We start from the raw sequence: 14,222 nt of genomic DNA, 5'->3' as shown, positions 1-14,222 counted from the left end.
GAGATACAGATCATTACCTTGGGGATACAGATCATTAACCGGGAGATACAGATCATTAACTAGGAGATACAGATCATTAACTAGGAGATACAGATCACTAACTAGGGGATACAGATCATTAACCAGGAGATACAGATCATTAACTAGTTGATACAGATCGTTAACACGGAGATGCAGATCATTAACTAGGATATACAGATCATTAACCGGGAGATACAGATCATTAACCTGGAGATACAGATCATTAACTAGGGGATACAGATCATTAACCAGGAGATACAGATCATTAACTAGGAGATACAGATCATTAACTGGGAGATACAGATCATTAACTGGGTGATACAGATCGTTAACTAGGAGATACAGGTCGTTGGCTGGGAGATACAGATCGTTAACTAGGCGATACAGATCGTTAACTGGGAGATACAGATCGTTAACTGGGAGATACAGATCATTAACTAGGAGATGCAGATCGTTAACTTGGAGACCCAGATCATTAACTAGGAGATACAGATCATTAACCAAGAGAGACAGATCATTAACCAGGAGATACAGATCATTAACTAGGAGATACAGATCATTAACTCGGAGATACAGATCATTAACTAGGAGATACAGATCATTAACTAGGAGATATAGATCATTAACTAGGAGATACAGATCATTAACTAGGAGATATAGATCATTAACTAGGAGATACAGATCATTAACTAGGAGATACAGATCATTAACTAGGAGATATAGATCATTAACTAGGAGATACAGATAATTAACTACGAGATACAGATCATTAACTAGGAGATAGTGAAATACAGAATGTGATTATTACCTGCTGTAAATCTTTCATTTTAGATTTACAAGACAGACTAGACTCGTATGCTGCCCCCTTCTCTCTCTGTCATAGGCTCCAACCAGAGAAGAAGATACAAATGGAAGATACCATTGACACCGCCATGGGGGTGTTCTCTTATCAGTACCTGGCGTCCAATGACAGTTTACTTTTCAACATCACACCAACCCACTTCCCCCCCCTGCCACCCATAATAGACCAGACCATCAGCATCACCATCATAGTAGCCATCTTCATCACCATGGTTTCACTGGGCTGTACCATGGAGGTGTCCAAGATCAAGGTGATTCTCATGATGGTGTTCATATCTAGTTTATGGTTGTTTCAGACTTTTTGTGGTTAATTTCATCGTCTTTCTTTTATGTTTTTTGTATGATTAAAGCAGTTTTAAGGTTTATGAAATGTATACAAATGAAATATTATATTCATAACATTTAATATTGTTATTTATCTATTTCTATAGACCCACATCCTGAAACCTAAAGGAGTAGCCATCGCAGTGGTGGCCCAGTTCGGAGTAATGCCCCTCACTGCCTTCTCATTGGCTAAGGTTAGTATCTCTCATTGGCTACGGTTAGCATTTCTCATTGGCTCAGGCTAGTATTTCTCATTGGCTCAGGTTAGTATTTCTCATTGGCTCAGGTTAGTATTTCTCATTGGCTCAGGCTAGTATTTCTCATTGGCTCAGGCTAGTATTTCTCATTGGCTCAGGTTAGTATTTCTCATTGGCTCAGGTTAGTATTTCTCATTGGCTCAGGCTAGTATTTCTCATTGGCTCAGGCTAGTATTTCTCATTGGCTCAGGCTAGTATTTCTCATTGGCTCAGGCTAGTATTTCTCATTGGCTCAGGCTAGTATTTCTCATTGGCTCAGGCTAGTATTTCTCATTGGCTCAGGCTAGTATTTCTCATTGGCTCAGGCTAGTATTTATCATTGGCTCAGGCTAGTATTTATCATTGGCTCAGGTTATTAGTTTCCATAGCTGTCTTGGCGTTTTACAGTCTGGCTCCCAGGCCTTCAGGAATGACAGGACAGGACTATGTCAAGCTGTTCAGTGTAGCCTCAGGTGTGTGTCCTGTCCTGTGTCTTCAGGTGTTACAGCTGGGGCCGATGGAGGCTGTAGCGGTACTGATCTGTGGATGCTGCCCAGGGGGAAGCCTCTCCAATATACTGGCCCTGGCACTGAAGGGAGACATGAACCTCAGGTAGACAACATTCTTAACTATTCACATGAACCTCTATACACTTTGATCTATTCTCCTCCAAATTTTCCCGTTATCACAGTGTGGCATTAACGTTCAGGTGAAAATCATCTTGTTTCTGACTGGGTCTCCACCCTAAAGACTGGTCTCATTAGTCACGGACTGTTCCCCAAATTTGACATATTCCTGGTAACTACATCTCATTTTACATACACTACCATTCAAAAGTTTGGGGTCACTTAGAAATGTCCTTGTTTTTGAAAGAAAAGCAACATTTTTTGTCCATTAAAAGAACATCAAATTGATCAGAAATAAAGTGTAGACATTGTTAATGTTGTAAATGACTATTGTAGCTGGAAACGGCTGATTTTTAATGGAATATCTACATAGGTGTACAGAGGACCATTATCAGCAACCATCACTCCTGTGTTCCAATGGCACATTGTGTTAGCTAATCCAAGTTTATAATTTTAAAAGGATAATTGATCATTAGAAAACCCTTGGTAATCACCCTGTTTTCAGCCCTACATTCATGCCTTGGTAATTAGTCTGTTCTCAGATCTACATTCATGCCTTGGTAATTAGCCTGTTCTCAGATCTACATTCATGCCTTGGTAATTAGTCTGTTCTCAGATCTACATTCATGCCTTGGTAATTAGTCTGTTCTCAGAACTACATTCATGCCTTGGTAATTAGTCTGTTCTCAGATCTACATTCATGCCTTGGTAATTAGTCTGTTCTCAGATCTACATTCATGCCTTGGTAATTAGCCTGTTCTCAGATCTACATTCATACCTTGGTAATTAGTCTGTTCTCAGATCTACATTCATGCCTTGGTAATTAGTCTGTTCTCAGATCTACATTCATGCCTTGGTAATTAGTCTGTTCTCAGATCTACATTCATGCCTTGGTAATTAGTCTGTTCTCAGATCTACATTCATGCCTTGGTAATTAGCCTGTTTTCAGATCTACATTCATGCCTTGGTAATTAGCCTGTTTTCAGCCCTACATTCATGCCTTGGTAATTAGCCTGTTTTCAGATCTACATTCATGCCTTGGTAATTAGCCTGTTCTCAGATCTACATTCATGCCTTGGTAATTAGCCTGTTCTCAGATCTACATTCATGCCTTGGTAATTAGCCTGTTCTCAGATCTACATTCATGCCTTGGTAATTAGCCTGTTCTCAGATCTACATTCATGCCTTGGTAATTAGCCTGTTCTCAGATCTACATTCATGCCTTGGTAATTAGTCTGTTCTCAGATCTACATTCATGCCTTGGTAATTACTGGCTTACATTGACCTAGATCAAGGTCCCCTAATTGGCGGCCTATGGGCCGAATTTGTCTCATGGGTGGTTTTATGCATCCCCAGTAATTCTAATGTATATACAGTACCAGTCAAAGGTTTAGACACACCTACTCATTCAAGAGTTTTTCTTTATTGTAGAATAATAGTGAAGACATTTGAACTACAATATAACACATATGAAATCATGTAGTAACCAAGAAAAGTGTTAAACAAATCAAAATATATTTATATTTGAGATTCTTCGAAATAGCCACCCTTTGCCTTGATGACAGCTTTGCACACTCTTGGCATTCTCTCAACCAGCTTCATGAGGAGTGCTTTTCCAACAGTCTTGAAGGAGTTCCCACATATGCTGAGCACTTATTGGCTGATTTTCCTATACTCTGCGGTCCAACTCATCCCAAACCATCTCAAATGGATTGAGTTTGGGTGATTGTGGAGGCCAGGTCATCTGATGCAGCACTCCATCACTCTCCTTTTTGGTCAAATAGCCCTTACACAGCCTGGAGGTGTGTTGGGTCATTGTCCTGTTGAAAAACAAATGATAAGTGCAAACCAGATAGGATGGCGTATCGCTGCAGAATGCTGTGGTAGCCATGCTGACAGTGTCACAAGCAAAGCACTCCCACACCATCACACCTCCTCCTCCGTGCTTCACGGTGGGAACCACATATGCAGAGATCATCCGTTCACCTATTCTGCGTCTCACAAAGACACAGCGTTTGGAATCAAAAATCTCAAATTTGGACTCATCAGACCAAAGGACAGATTTCTACCGGTCTAATGTCCATTGTGTTTCTTGGCCCAAGTCTCTTCCTCTTATTGGTGTCTTACTATACATTCCGGTCACCTGACCATCCGCTTAAGAAAAAATAGCCAGTGGCTGAATCTAGTTGATGATCCCTGACCCAGATCATAAAACTATTATATGAATGAATTCCACCAACAGACACCCCATCCATCCCATGAATGAATTCCACCATCAGACACCCCATCCATCCCATGAATGAATTCCACCATCAGACACCCCATCCATCCTATGAATGAATTCCATCCCATGTTTTAGTTTGAACCGGCAGATCCCCAACTCCTCTATTGGACACTACCCGTCCAAGACCTTAACATAATTATCATAGATATTAAACAACGTCATCAGATACACACCTTTCACCCTCGTTTTAACCACCTGGTCGGTCATTAACCCCTTCGGTTTCACAGCATACCTGGAAACCTCTACTAGGACACGATACCTAGAGATGCAGAGGAGATTTTACTCCTCTAACTACCCCTGTAGGTATCATCTGAATGAACACTTTCTCTGACTGTCTCAAGGACTTGCCTACTGTTAATTATTAATAATGCCAACTGCCAAATATTTTACTCACACTAGTCTCTTGTTTATGTGTGCAGAGATGACATATACACGAGTGCTGTCTGTCAGGATACAGGACAAATAGATTCAGATTTCAGATATTTTTCTTACTGTTTTTTAAAATTAAAGTATAACATTATCCACAGAAAAAGACAAACTAGATAACAGAACAACCGGAATGACACTGTAGTTGGTTGTTTAGCAACAAAACAGATGCTTGCAGAAGTATAGGACAAAACAGATGGGGTTTGGCTTAGATTGCTGACTTTAGTTAGTCTCCAAATGTTTATTGAAAACACAACTACATTTGCACAATGAGTCTCAGAAAAAAGATGGTTACAGTTGTTTGGTTAGCTAACTAGCGAATGTATTATCATATTAGGATTAGATATGTCATTATTCAAAACAACTCAAAACAAGACATGGTATCAAGTTACAAGGAGCTGAAACGTCATTGTTGCTAGGTCTCTGGTCATCCAGAATCATTGTTGCTAGGTCTCTGGTCATCCAGAATCATTGTTGCTAGGTCTCTGGTCATCCAGAATCATTGTTGCTAGGTCTCTGGTCATCCAGAATCATTGTTGCTAGGTCTCTGGTCATCCAGAATCATTGTTGCTAGGTCTCTGGTCATCCAGAATCATTGTTGCTAGGTCTCTGGTCATCCAGAATCATTGTTGCTAGGTCTCTGGTCATCCAGAATCATTGTTGCTAGGTCTCTGGTCATCCAGAATCATTGTTGCTAGGTCTCTGGTCATCCAGAATCATTGTTGCTAGGTCTCTGGTCATCCAGAATCACAACACATGGACTTCTGACCCTTTGAAACGTGCACTTAGTTTTCCCGACATTGTCAACTAACCCTTCTATTGAGGTGACTGCCCCCTTGGCATTGACCCAATAGAGAAATGTCAGAGTTGTGATTTCAAGGTCACAGCTATGTGTTGTTCCACGTTCTGTCAATGTGTAATATCGAGCGTGGCTCTGGTACCATAACATCACGTTCGCCAGGTTAGGAAGAATGGAAATACACACATACGTAACTAACCCTGCTGTTTATACACGACTATCTCTCTCTCTCTCTCCCCTCTCTCCCTCTCTCTCTCTCTCCCCTCTCTCATCTCTCCCTCTCTTTCTATCTCTCCCCCTCCCCCTCTCCCTCTGTTTCTATCTCTCCCCCTTCCCTCCTCTCTCTCCTTCCCTTTCTCTATCCCCCCCTCTCTCCCCCCCATTCCCTCCTCTCTCTCTCTCTCTCTCTCTCCCCCCTCTCCCTCTCTTTCTATCTCTCCCCCCTCCCCTCTCTCCCCCTTCCCTCCTCTCTCTCCTTCCCTTTCTCTCCCCCCTCCCTCTCTTTCTATCCCTCTCTCTCCCCCTTTCCCTCCTCCTCTCTCTCCATCTCCCCCCCTCTCCCCCTCTCTTTCTATCTCTCTCTCCCCCCTCTATCTCTCCCCCCTCCCCCTCTCTCTTTCTATCCCTCTCCCTCTCTCTCTCTCCCCCTTTCCCTCCTTCCCTTTCTCTATCCCCCTCTCTTTCTATCTCCCTCTCCCCCTTTCCCTCCTCCTCTCTCTCCCCCCTCTCTTTCTATCTCTCTCTCTCTCCCCCTCTCTTTCTATCCCTCTCTCTCCCCCTTTCCCTCCTCCTCTCTCTTCTTCCCTTTCTCTATCTCCCCCTCTCTCTCTCCATCCATCCGTCCCTCCTTCTCTCCCTCCCTCTCATTATTTCTACCCTCCCCTCACTCTCTCTCTCTCTCCATCCATCCGTCCCACTTTGTCTCTCTCTCCATCCCTCCTTCTCTCTCTTTCGCCCTCTTTTCCTCCTCAGTATTGTGATGACTACCTGCTCTACAGTTCTAGCCCTGGGTATGATGCCACTGCTCCTCTACCTATACTGCCAGGGCTTCTCCAACCTGGAGAGTGCTGTCCCCTACGCTGGCATCACTCTGGCCCTGGTCATGACTCTGTTCCCTTGTGGCATCGGCATCCTCATCAACTTCTACAGGCCGCAGTACTCCAAGACCATTACCAAGGTATGACCAATAATGGTCTGCGTTTTGGGTAGTCTCGTGTTGCCATACCTCCAAAATCATGTCGTTGTCATGCCTTCCTTGGAGGAGTTTTAGGGAAACTCCCTTCCTGTTTTAGGGAAGCCTGGAGGGTTTCGAGGCTAGCTTTTGAGTAATATCTTCAACTGGGTAATTAGGTTTACAGTTAGATTTACAATCTTGTTGAAAAACACAAATCTGGTAAAGGGCCTCATTTTAAAAGTTCAAAACATTAAAAACATACAGGTTGTTTTAGACAGCCCAGCATAAATTGATAATAATATACAGTTTGTGGCTGAATGTCCTCCTGCTCTTCAGATCGGTCTGTCCCTCCTGTTGATATCCATGGTAGTGATCGGCCTATTGGCCAGCGTGACCAGAGGAAGAATAAATGTGATGCTGACCGTCCTGTCCCCTCAACTAATGGCCACTGCTGCCCTCATTGGCTACTCTTTAGGATACATCCTTTCCTACCTGTTCAGAGTCAACAGATCGTAAGTCATGGTGATGAGGATGATGTTGAAGGTAAAATATGATATTGATGAAGATTAGGATGAGGATTACCATGATGGTGAAGATGAAGATTATAATTATGTTGATAGATTGCATGTTTTTCTATAGTAAAACAAAACAACGTATCTTCCTATTCCTCTAGTAAAAGTATATCCCAGCTCAGTAGATTTCTAATGCTAAATGCTTGGAGGAAAGAAACTCATATACCTCAGCTAGAATTCAATGTCAAGCAATCAAATCCTTATTTGGACATCCTTCCTTCTTTCCTCAGGGGGCAGAGGACCATCGCCATGGAGACGGGATGTCAGAACATCCAGCTGTGTTCCGCCATTTTGAAGGTGGCGTTCCCTCCCGATGTGATTGGTCCGCTCTACCTCTTCCCGATAGTCTACATAGTGTTCCAAGTGGGAGAGGCCTTACTGCTCATCGTCCTCTTCTGGGTTCACCAGAGGTTCTTTAAAACGACAAAGAAAGGTGGACTTGACTGACTCTTGTCTTTGAATGAGATACAGTGACAAAAAGCCTCTAGTCTGAGACCTGGACATCAGGTCCCTTGTCATGACAAAACCGATGTAATCATAAAGTGTCTCAGAGGAGGAGTACTGATCTAAGATCAGATATCCCTGGTCTTATTCTTTATTTTGTTAGAAGGCCAAACTGATCCTAGATCAGCACTCTGAGATGTGTTATGATTTTTAAAAAAAATGTATGTATTTATTTCACCTTTATTTAACCAGGTAGAATAGTTGAGAACACCTTTATTAAACCAGGTAGGCAAGTTGAGAACACCTTTATTTAACCAGGTAGGCAAGTTGAGAACAAGTTCTCATTTACAATTGCGACCTGGCCAAGATAAAGCAAAGCAGTTCGACAGATAAAACGACACAGAGTTACACATGGAGTAAAAACAAACATACAGTCAATAATGCAGTATAAACAAGTCTATATACAATGTGAGCAAATGAGGTGAGAAGGGAGGTAAAGGCAAAAAAGGCCATGATGGCAAAGTAAATACAATATAGCAAGTAAAATACTGGAATGGTAGTTTTGCAATGGAAGAATGTGCAAAGTAGAAATAAAAATAATGGGGTGCAAAGGAGCAAAATAAATAAATAAATAAAAATTAAATACAGTTGGGAAAGAGGTAGTTGTTTGGGCTAAATTATAGGTGGGCTATGTACAGGTGCAGTAATCTGTGAGCTGCTCTGACAGTTGGTGCTTAAAGCTAGTGAGGGAGATAAGTGTTTCCAGTTTCAGAGATTTTTGTAGTTCGTTCCAGTCATTGGCAGCAGAGAACTGGAAGGAGAGGCGGCCAAAGAAAGAATTGGTTTTGGGGGTGACTAGAGAGATATACCTGCTGGAGCGTGTGCTACAGGTGGGAGATGCTATGGTGACCAGCGAGCTGAGATAAGGGGGGACTTTACCTAGCAGGGTCTTGTAGATGACATGGAGCCAGTGGGTTTGGCGACGAGTATGAAGCGAGGGCCAGCCAACGAGAGCGTACAGGTCACAATGGTGGGTAGTATATGGGGCTTTGGTGATAAAACGGATTGCACTGTGATAGACTGCATCCAATTTGTTGAGTAGGGTATTGGAGGCTATTTTGTAAATGACATCGCCAAAGTCGAGACACCTAAGTATTTGTAGTTGTCCACGTATTCTAAGTCAGAGCCGTCCAGAGTAGTGATGTTGGACAGGCGGGTAGGTGCAGGTAGCGATTGGTTGAAGAGCATGCATTTAGTTTTACTTGTATTTAAGAGCAATTGGAGGCCACGGAAGGAGAGTTGTATGGCATTGAAGCTTGCCTGGAGGGTTGTTAACACAGTGTCCAAAGAAGGGCCGGAAGTATACAGAATGGTGTCGTCTGCGTAGAGGTGGATCAGGGACTCACCAGCAGCAAGAGCGACCTCATTGATGTATACAGAGAAGAGAGTCGGTCCAAGAATTGAACCCTGTAGCACCCCCATAGAGACTGCCAGAGGTCCGGACAGCAGACCCTCCGATTTGACACACTGAACTCTATCAGAGAAGTAGTTGGTGAACCAGGCGAGGCAATCATTTGAGAAACCAAGGCTGTCGAGTCTGCCGATGAGGATATGGTGATTGACAGAGTCGAAAGCCTTGGCCAGATCAATGAATACGGCTGCACAGTAATGTTTCTTATCGATGGCGGTTAAGATATCGTTTAGGACCTTGAGTGTGGCTGAGGTGCACCCATGACCAGCTCTGAAACCAGATTGCATAGCAGAGAAGGTATGGTGAGATTCAAAACGGTCGGTAATCTGTTTGTTGACTTGGCTTTCGAAGACCTTAGAAAGGCACGGTAGGATAGATATAGGTCTGTAGCAGTTTGGGTCAAGAGTGTCCCCCCCTTTGAAGAGGGGGATGACCGCAGCTGCTTTCCAATCTTTGGGAATCTCAGACGACACGAAAGAGAGGTTGAACAGGCTAGTAATAGGGGTGGCAACAATTTCGGCAGATAATTTTAGAAAGAAAGGGTCCAGATTGTCTAGCCCGGCTGATTTGTAGGGGTCCAGATTTTGCAGCTCTTTCAGAACATCAGCTGAATGGATTTGGGAGAAGGAGAAATGGGGAATGCTTGGGCGAGTTGGTGTTGGGGGTGCAGTGCTGTTGTCCGGGGTAGGAGTAGCCAGGTGGAAAGCATGGCCAGCCGTAGAAAAATGCTTATTGAAATTCTCAATTATGGTGGATTTATCAGTGGTGATAGTGTTTCCTATCTTCAGTGCAGTGGGCAGCTGGGAGGAGGTGTTCTTATTCTCCATGGACTTTACAGTGTCCCAGAACTTTTTTGAGTTAGTGTTGCAGGAAGCAAATTTCTGCTTGAAAAAGCTAGCCTTGGCTTTTCTAACTGCCTGTGTATAATGGTTTCTAGCTTCCCTGAACAGCTGCATATCACGGGGGCTGTTCGATGCTAATGCAGAACGCCATAGGATGTTTTTGTGTTGGTTAAGGGCAGTCAGGTCTGGGGAGAACCAAGGGCTATATCTGTTCCTGGTTCTAAATTTCTTGAATGGGGCATGTTTATTTAAGATGGTTAGGAAGGCATTTAAAAAAAAAATCCAGGCATCCTCTACTGACGGGATGAGATCAATATCCTTCCACGATACCCCGGCCAGGTCGATTAGAAAGGCCTGCTCGCAGAAGTGTTTCAGGGAGCGTTTTACAGTGATGAGTGGAGGTCGTTTGACCGCTGACCCATTACGGATGCAGGCAATGAGGCAGTGATCGCTGAGATCTTGGTTGAAGACAGCAGAGGTGTATTTAGAGGGGAAGTTGGTTAGGATGATATCTATGAGGGTGCCCGTGTTTAAGGCTTTGGGGAGGTACCTGGTAGGTTCATTGATAATTTGTGTGAGATTGAGGGCATCAAGTTTAGATTGTAGGATGGCTGGGGTGTTAAGCATGTTCCAGTTTAGGTCGCCTAGCAGCACGAACTCTGAAGATAGATGGGGGGCAATCAGTTCACATATGGTGTCCAGAGCACAGCTGGGGGCAGAGGGTGGTCTATAGCAGGCGGCAACGGTGAGAGACTTGTTTTTAGAGAGGTGGATTTTTAAAAGTAGAAGTTCAAGTTGTTTGGGTACAGACCTGGATAGTAGGACAGAACTCTGCAGGCTATCTTTGCAGTAGATTGCAACACCGCCCCCTTTGGCAGTTCTATCTTGTCTGAAAATGTTGTAGTTTGGAATTCAAATGTCTGAATTTTTGGTGGTCTTCCTAAGCCAGGATTCAGACACAGCTAGAACATCCGGGTTGGCAGTGTGTGCTAAAGCAGTGAATAGAACAAACTTAGGGAGGAGGCTTCTAATGTTAACATGCATGAAACCAAGGCTATTACGGTTACAGAAGTCGTCAAAAGAGAGCGCCTGGGGAATAGGAGTGGAGCTAGGCACTGCAGGGCCTGGATTCACCTCTACATCGCCAGAGGAACATAGGAGGAGTAGAATAAGGGTACGGCTAAAAGCTATGAGAATTGGTCGTCTAGAACGTCTGGAACATAGAGTAAAAGGAGGTTTCTGGGGGCGATAAAATAGCATCAAGGTATAATGTACAGACAAATGTATGGTAGGATGTGAATACAGTGGAGGTAAACCTAGGTATTGAGTGATGAAGAGAGAGATATTGTCTCTAGAAACATCGTTGAAACCAGGAGATGTCATTGCATGTGTGGGTGGTGGAACTAATAGGTTGGATAAGGTATAGTGAGCAGGACTAGAGGCTCTACAGTGAAATAAGCCAATAAACACTAACCAGAACAGCAATGGACAAGACATATTGACATTAAGGAGAGGCATGCTTAGTCGAGTGATCAAAAGGGTCCGGTGAGTGGAGAGGTTGGTTGGTGATTTAGACAGCTAGCCAGGGCATCGGTAGCAAGCAAGAATAGGATGGAGGTCTGTTGTTAGCCACCTCTTGCGTTCCGTCAGTAGATTAGTGGGGTTCCGTGTGGTAGAGGGGATTAATCCAAATCACACAACAACAACAAAAATAAAAACAATAGATATAGTTATAGAGGCCCAAGAAGAAAACATAATAATAATAATAAAAAATAAAAAAAATTGTCCGATTGTCTATTCAGATAGCAGCCGGTAAGACAGCTAACGGTTAGCAGGCCGCAGATGGGCGTTCAGGTAACGTCGCGACGGAGGAGCCAGCCGAATAACTCCTTCGGGTAGATAACGTCGGCAGTCCAGTTGTGAAGGCCCGGTGGGGCTCCGCGAAGGCAGTAAAACGGGTCCGGATAGGTGACTGCAGCCCAGGTGTGATTGATGGAACTCAGGAGTGATTGACGGAGCTTGCTAGCTCCGGAATAATTGATGTTTGCTCCGGAATCGACGAAGGCCGATAGTCACACGGATAGCAGCTAGCTAGCTGTGAGATCCGGGTATGAATGTCCAGAGCAGTCGAAATCCAGGGACATGGAGAGAAAAATTGGTCCGGTATGTTCCGTTCCGAGCCGCGCTGCACCGTACAGAACTGGCGATAGATTTTCGAGCTAAAGGATAGCTGATGACCACAAACCGTGGTTAGCTGAATACTAACGATTTGCCAGTAGAGGAGCTAACTAGCTTCTGAACTAGCTTCTGGATTAGCTTCTGGCTAGTTTCAGGCTAGCTTCTTGGAGTTTCTGGCTAGCTTAGATTACAGATCTAAGGTAAATAATACTTTTTTATAAATATACATTGGTGAGGAGGGTTGCAGGAGAGTGTTTTGAAGATGAGTTGATGGAAAATAAAAATAAAATGTATGTGAAAAAGTTGTAAATATATATATATACAGGACACGACAAGACGAGGACAAAAGACGTCTGAACTGCTATGCCACCTTGGTTGAAAGTCTGTTGTTGTTCTCAGGTAGTAGGGATGACCAGGGATGTTCTCAGGCAGTAGTGATGACCAGGGATGTTCTCAGGCAGTAGGGATGACCAGGGATGTTCTCAGGCAGTAGGGATGACCAGGGATGTTCTCAGGCAATATTTATTTTACCCCTTTTTTTCTCCCCAATTTCGTGGTATCCAATTGGTAATAGTTACAGTCTTGTCTCATCGCTGCAACTCCCGTACGGACTCGGGAGAGACAAAGGTCGAGAGCCATGCGTCCTCCGAAACACAACCCAACCAAGCCGCACTGCTTCTTGACACAATGCACATCCAACCCGGAAGCCAGCCGCACCAACGTGTCGGAGGAAACACCGTACACCTGGTCAGCGTGCACTGCGCCTGGCCCGACACAGGAGTCGCTAATGCACGATGAGACAAGAATATCCCTGCCGGCCAAAACCTCCCTAATCCAGACGACCCTGGGCCAATTGTGCGCCGCCCCACGGGCCTCCTGGTTGCAGCCGGCTGCAACAGAGCCTGGTGGCACAGCTAGCACTGCGATGCAATGCCTTAGACCACTGCGCCACCCGGGAGGCCTGACCACATGTTTTGATAAATGTGTGAATTGGACCGTTTTCTTGTCCTGCTAATCATTCAAAATGTAACGAGTAATATTGGGTGTCAGGGAAAATGTATGGAGTAGAAAGTACATTCTTTTATTTAGGGATGTAGTGAAGTAAAAGTTGTACAAAATATAAATACTAAAAGTATAGATACCCACGAAAAACTACTTAAGTAGTACTTCAAAGTATTTTATACTTCACACCACTGCTCCTCCCTAGCTCTTAACTGTCCTCCTTTCTCTCTCCCCCCCCCCACAGAGAAGCGGGTGTACGAGGCAGTGAAGTTAGAGGAAGCCGGCCAGCCCAGCGATGTGGCCATTTGATCAGATAGAATTCAGAGCAAACGCTGACACTACACATCCAAGTATACGTGCCCGAATGATGAAAGACAAGCATTGTAATTCTGAATTCCGTAAAGTGAGTGTGGAAGAGGTGAACAAATTATTGTTGTCTACCAACAATGACAAGCCATCGGGGCTCTGACAACTTGGATTCAAAATGACTGAGGATAATAGCAGACGATATTGCCACTATTTGCCATATCTTCAATTTAAGCCTACTAGAAAGTGTGTGCCCTCAGGCCTGGAGGGAAGCTAAAGTCATTCCGCACTGGTTCAAAGTGGAGCAGAGACTTCATCACTACTTGTTTTTGTAAGAAGTGTTGACAAGTTGAATGCACTGAGATCCAAGGTACTATTCATATAATTAATTAAAATTCCTTTATTTGAATGGCATGTTCAGTGGAAACAAAGATTAAAAACTTGACACAATTTGGCTGCATGGCCTTCGTCAGGGAGTACAGCTTTTTTGAACAGCTTTTTCCAATCAACCCTGATTTGAAGCCGGAGTGATTACAGGAATTCATTGGACAACACCTAGTATGTAACACTATACACATTAAAAGGTGAAAGACTGTAGATATGGTATCAGAGTGAAAAATCAAGGCTAGAAGTTGTCTGTCTAAAACTACTGGCAC

The 14,222-nt window shown here is 43.8% G+C and overlaps 1 protein-coding gene across 1 annotated transcript; it reads left to right on the top strand.

Moving 5' to 3' along the window:
* Positions 1 to 953: 953 nt before the first annotated feature.
* LOC109880260 (sodium/bile acid cotransporter-like) lies at positions 954 to 13,569 on the top strand. The gene is made up of 7 exons (XM_020472484.2): positions 954 to 1,133; positions 1,314 to 1,400; positions 1,942 to 2,054; positions 6,550 to 6,754; positions 7,088 to 7,263; positions 7,554 to 7,756; positions 13,505 to 13,569. Exons 1-7 carry the CDS (start codon positions 954 to 956, stop codon positions 13,567 to 13,569), a joined length of 1,029 nt encoding a protein of 342 aa, XP_020328073.2.
* Positions 13,570 to 14,222: the final 653 nt, after the last annotated feature.

The sequence above is a fragment of the Oncorhynchus kisutch genome, linkage group LG21, assembly GCF_002021735.2.
Source record: "Oncorhynchus kisutch isolate 150728-3 linkage group LG21, Okis_V2, whole genome shotgun sequence".
Lineage (NCBI taxonomy): Eukaryota > Metazoa > Chordata > Actinopteri > Salmoniformes > Salmonidae > Oncorhynchus > Oncorhynchus kisutch.
This window is presented reverse-complemented; position numbering and strand designations above follow the sequence as displayed.

Bases quoted from the DNA above. Each gene is read 5' to 3' on its own strand.
- LOC109880260 (XM_020472484.2), top strand. From the start codon at position 954: ATGGGGGTGTTCTCTTATCAGTACCTGGCGTCCAATGACAGTTTACTT. The intron at 1,134-1,313 runs GTGATTCTCATG...CTATTTCTATAG, and splicing joins TGGAGGTGTCCAAGATCAAG to ACCCACATCCTGAAACCTAA. The intron at 2,055-6,549 runs GTAGACAACATT...TTTCCTCCTCAG, and splicing joins AAGGGAGACATGAACCTCAG to TATTGTGATGACTACCTGCT.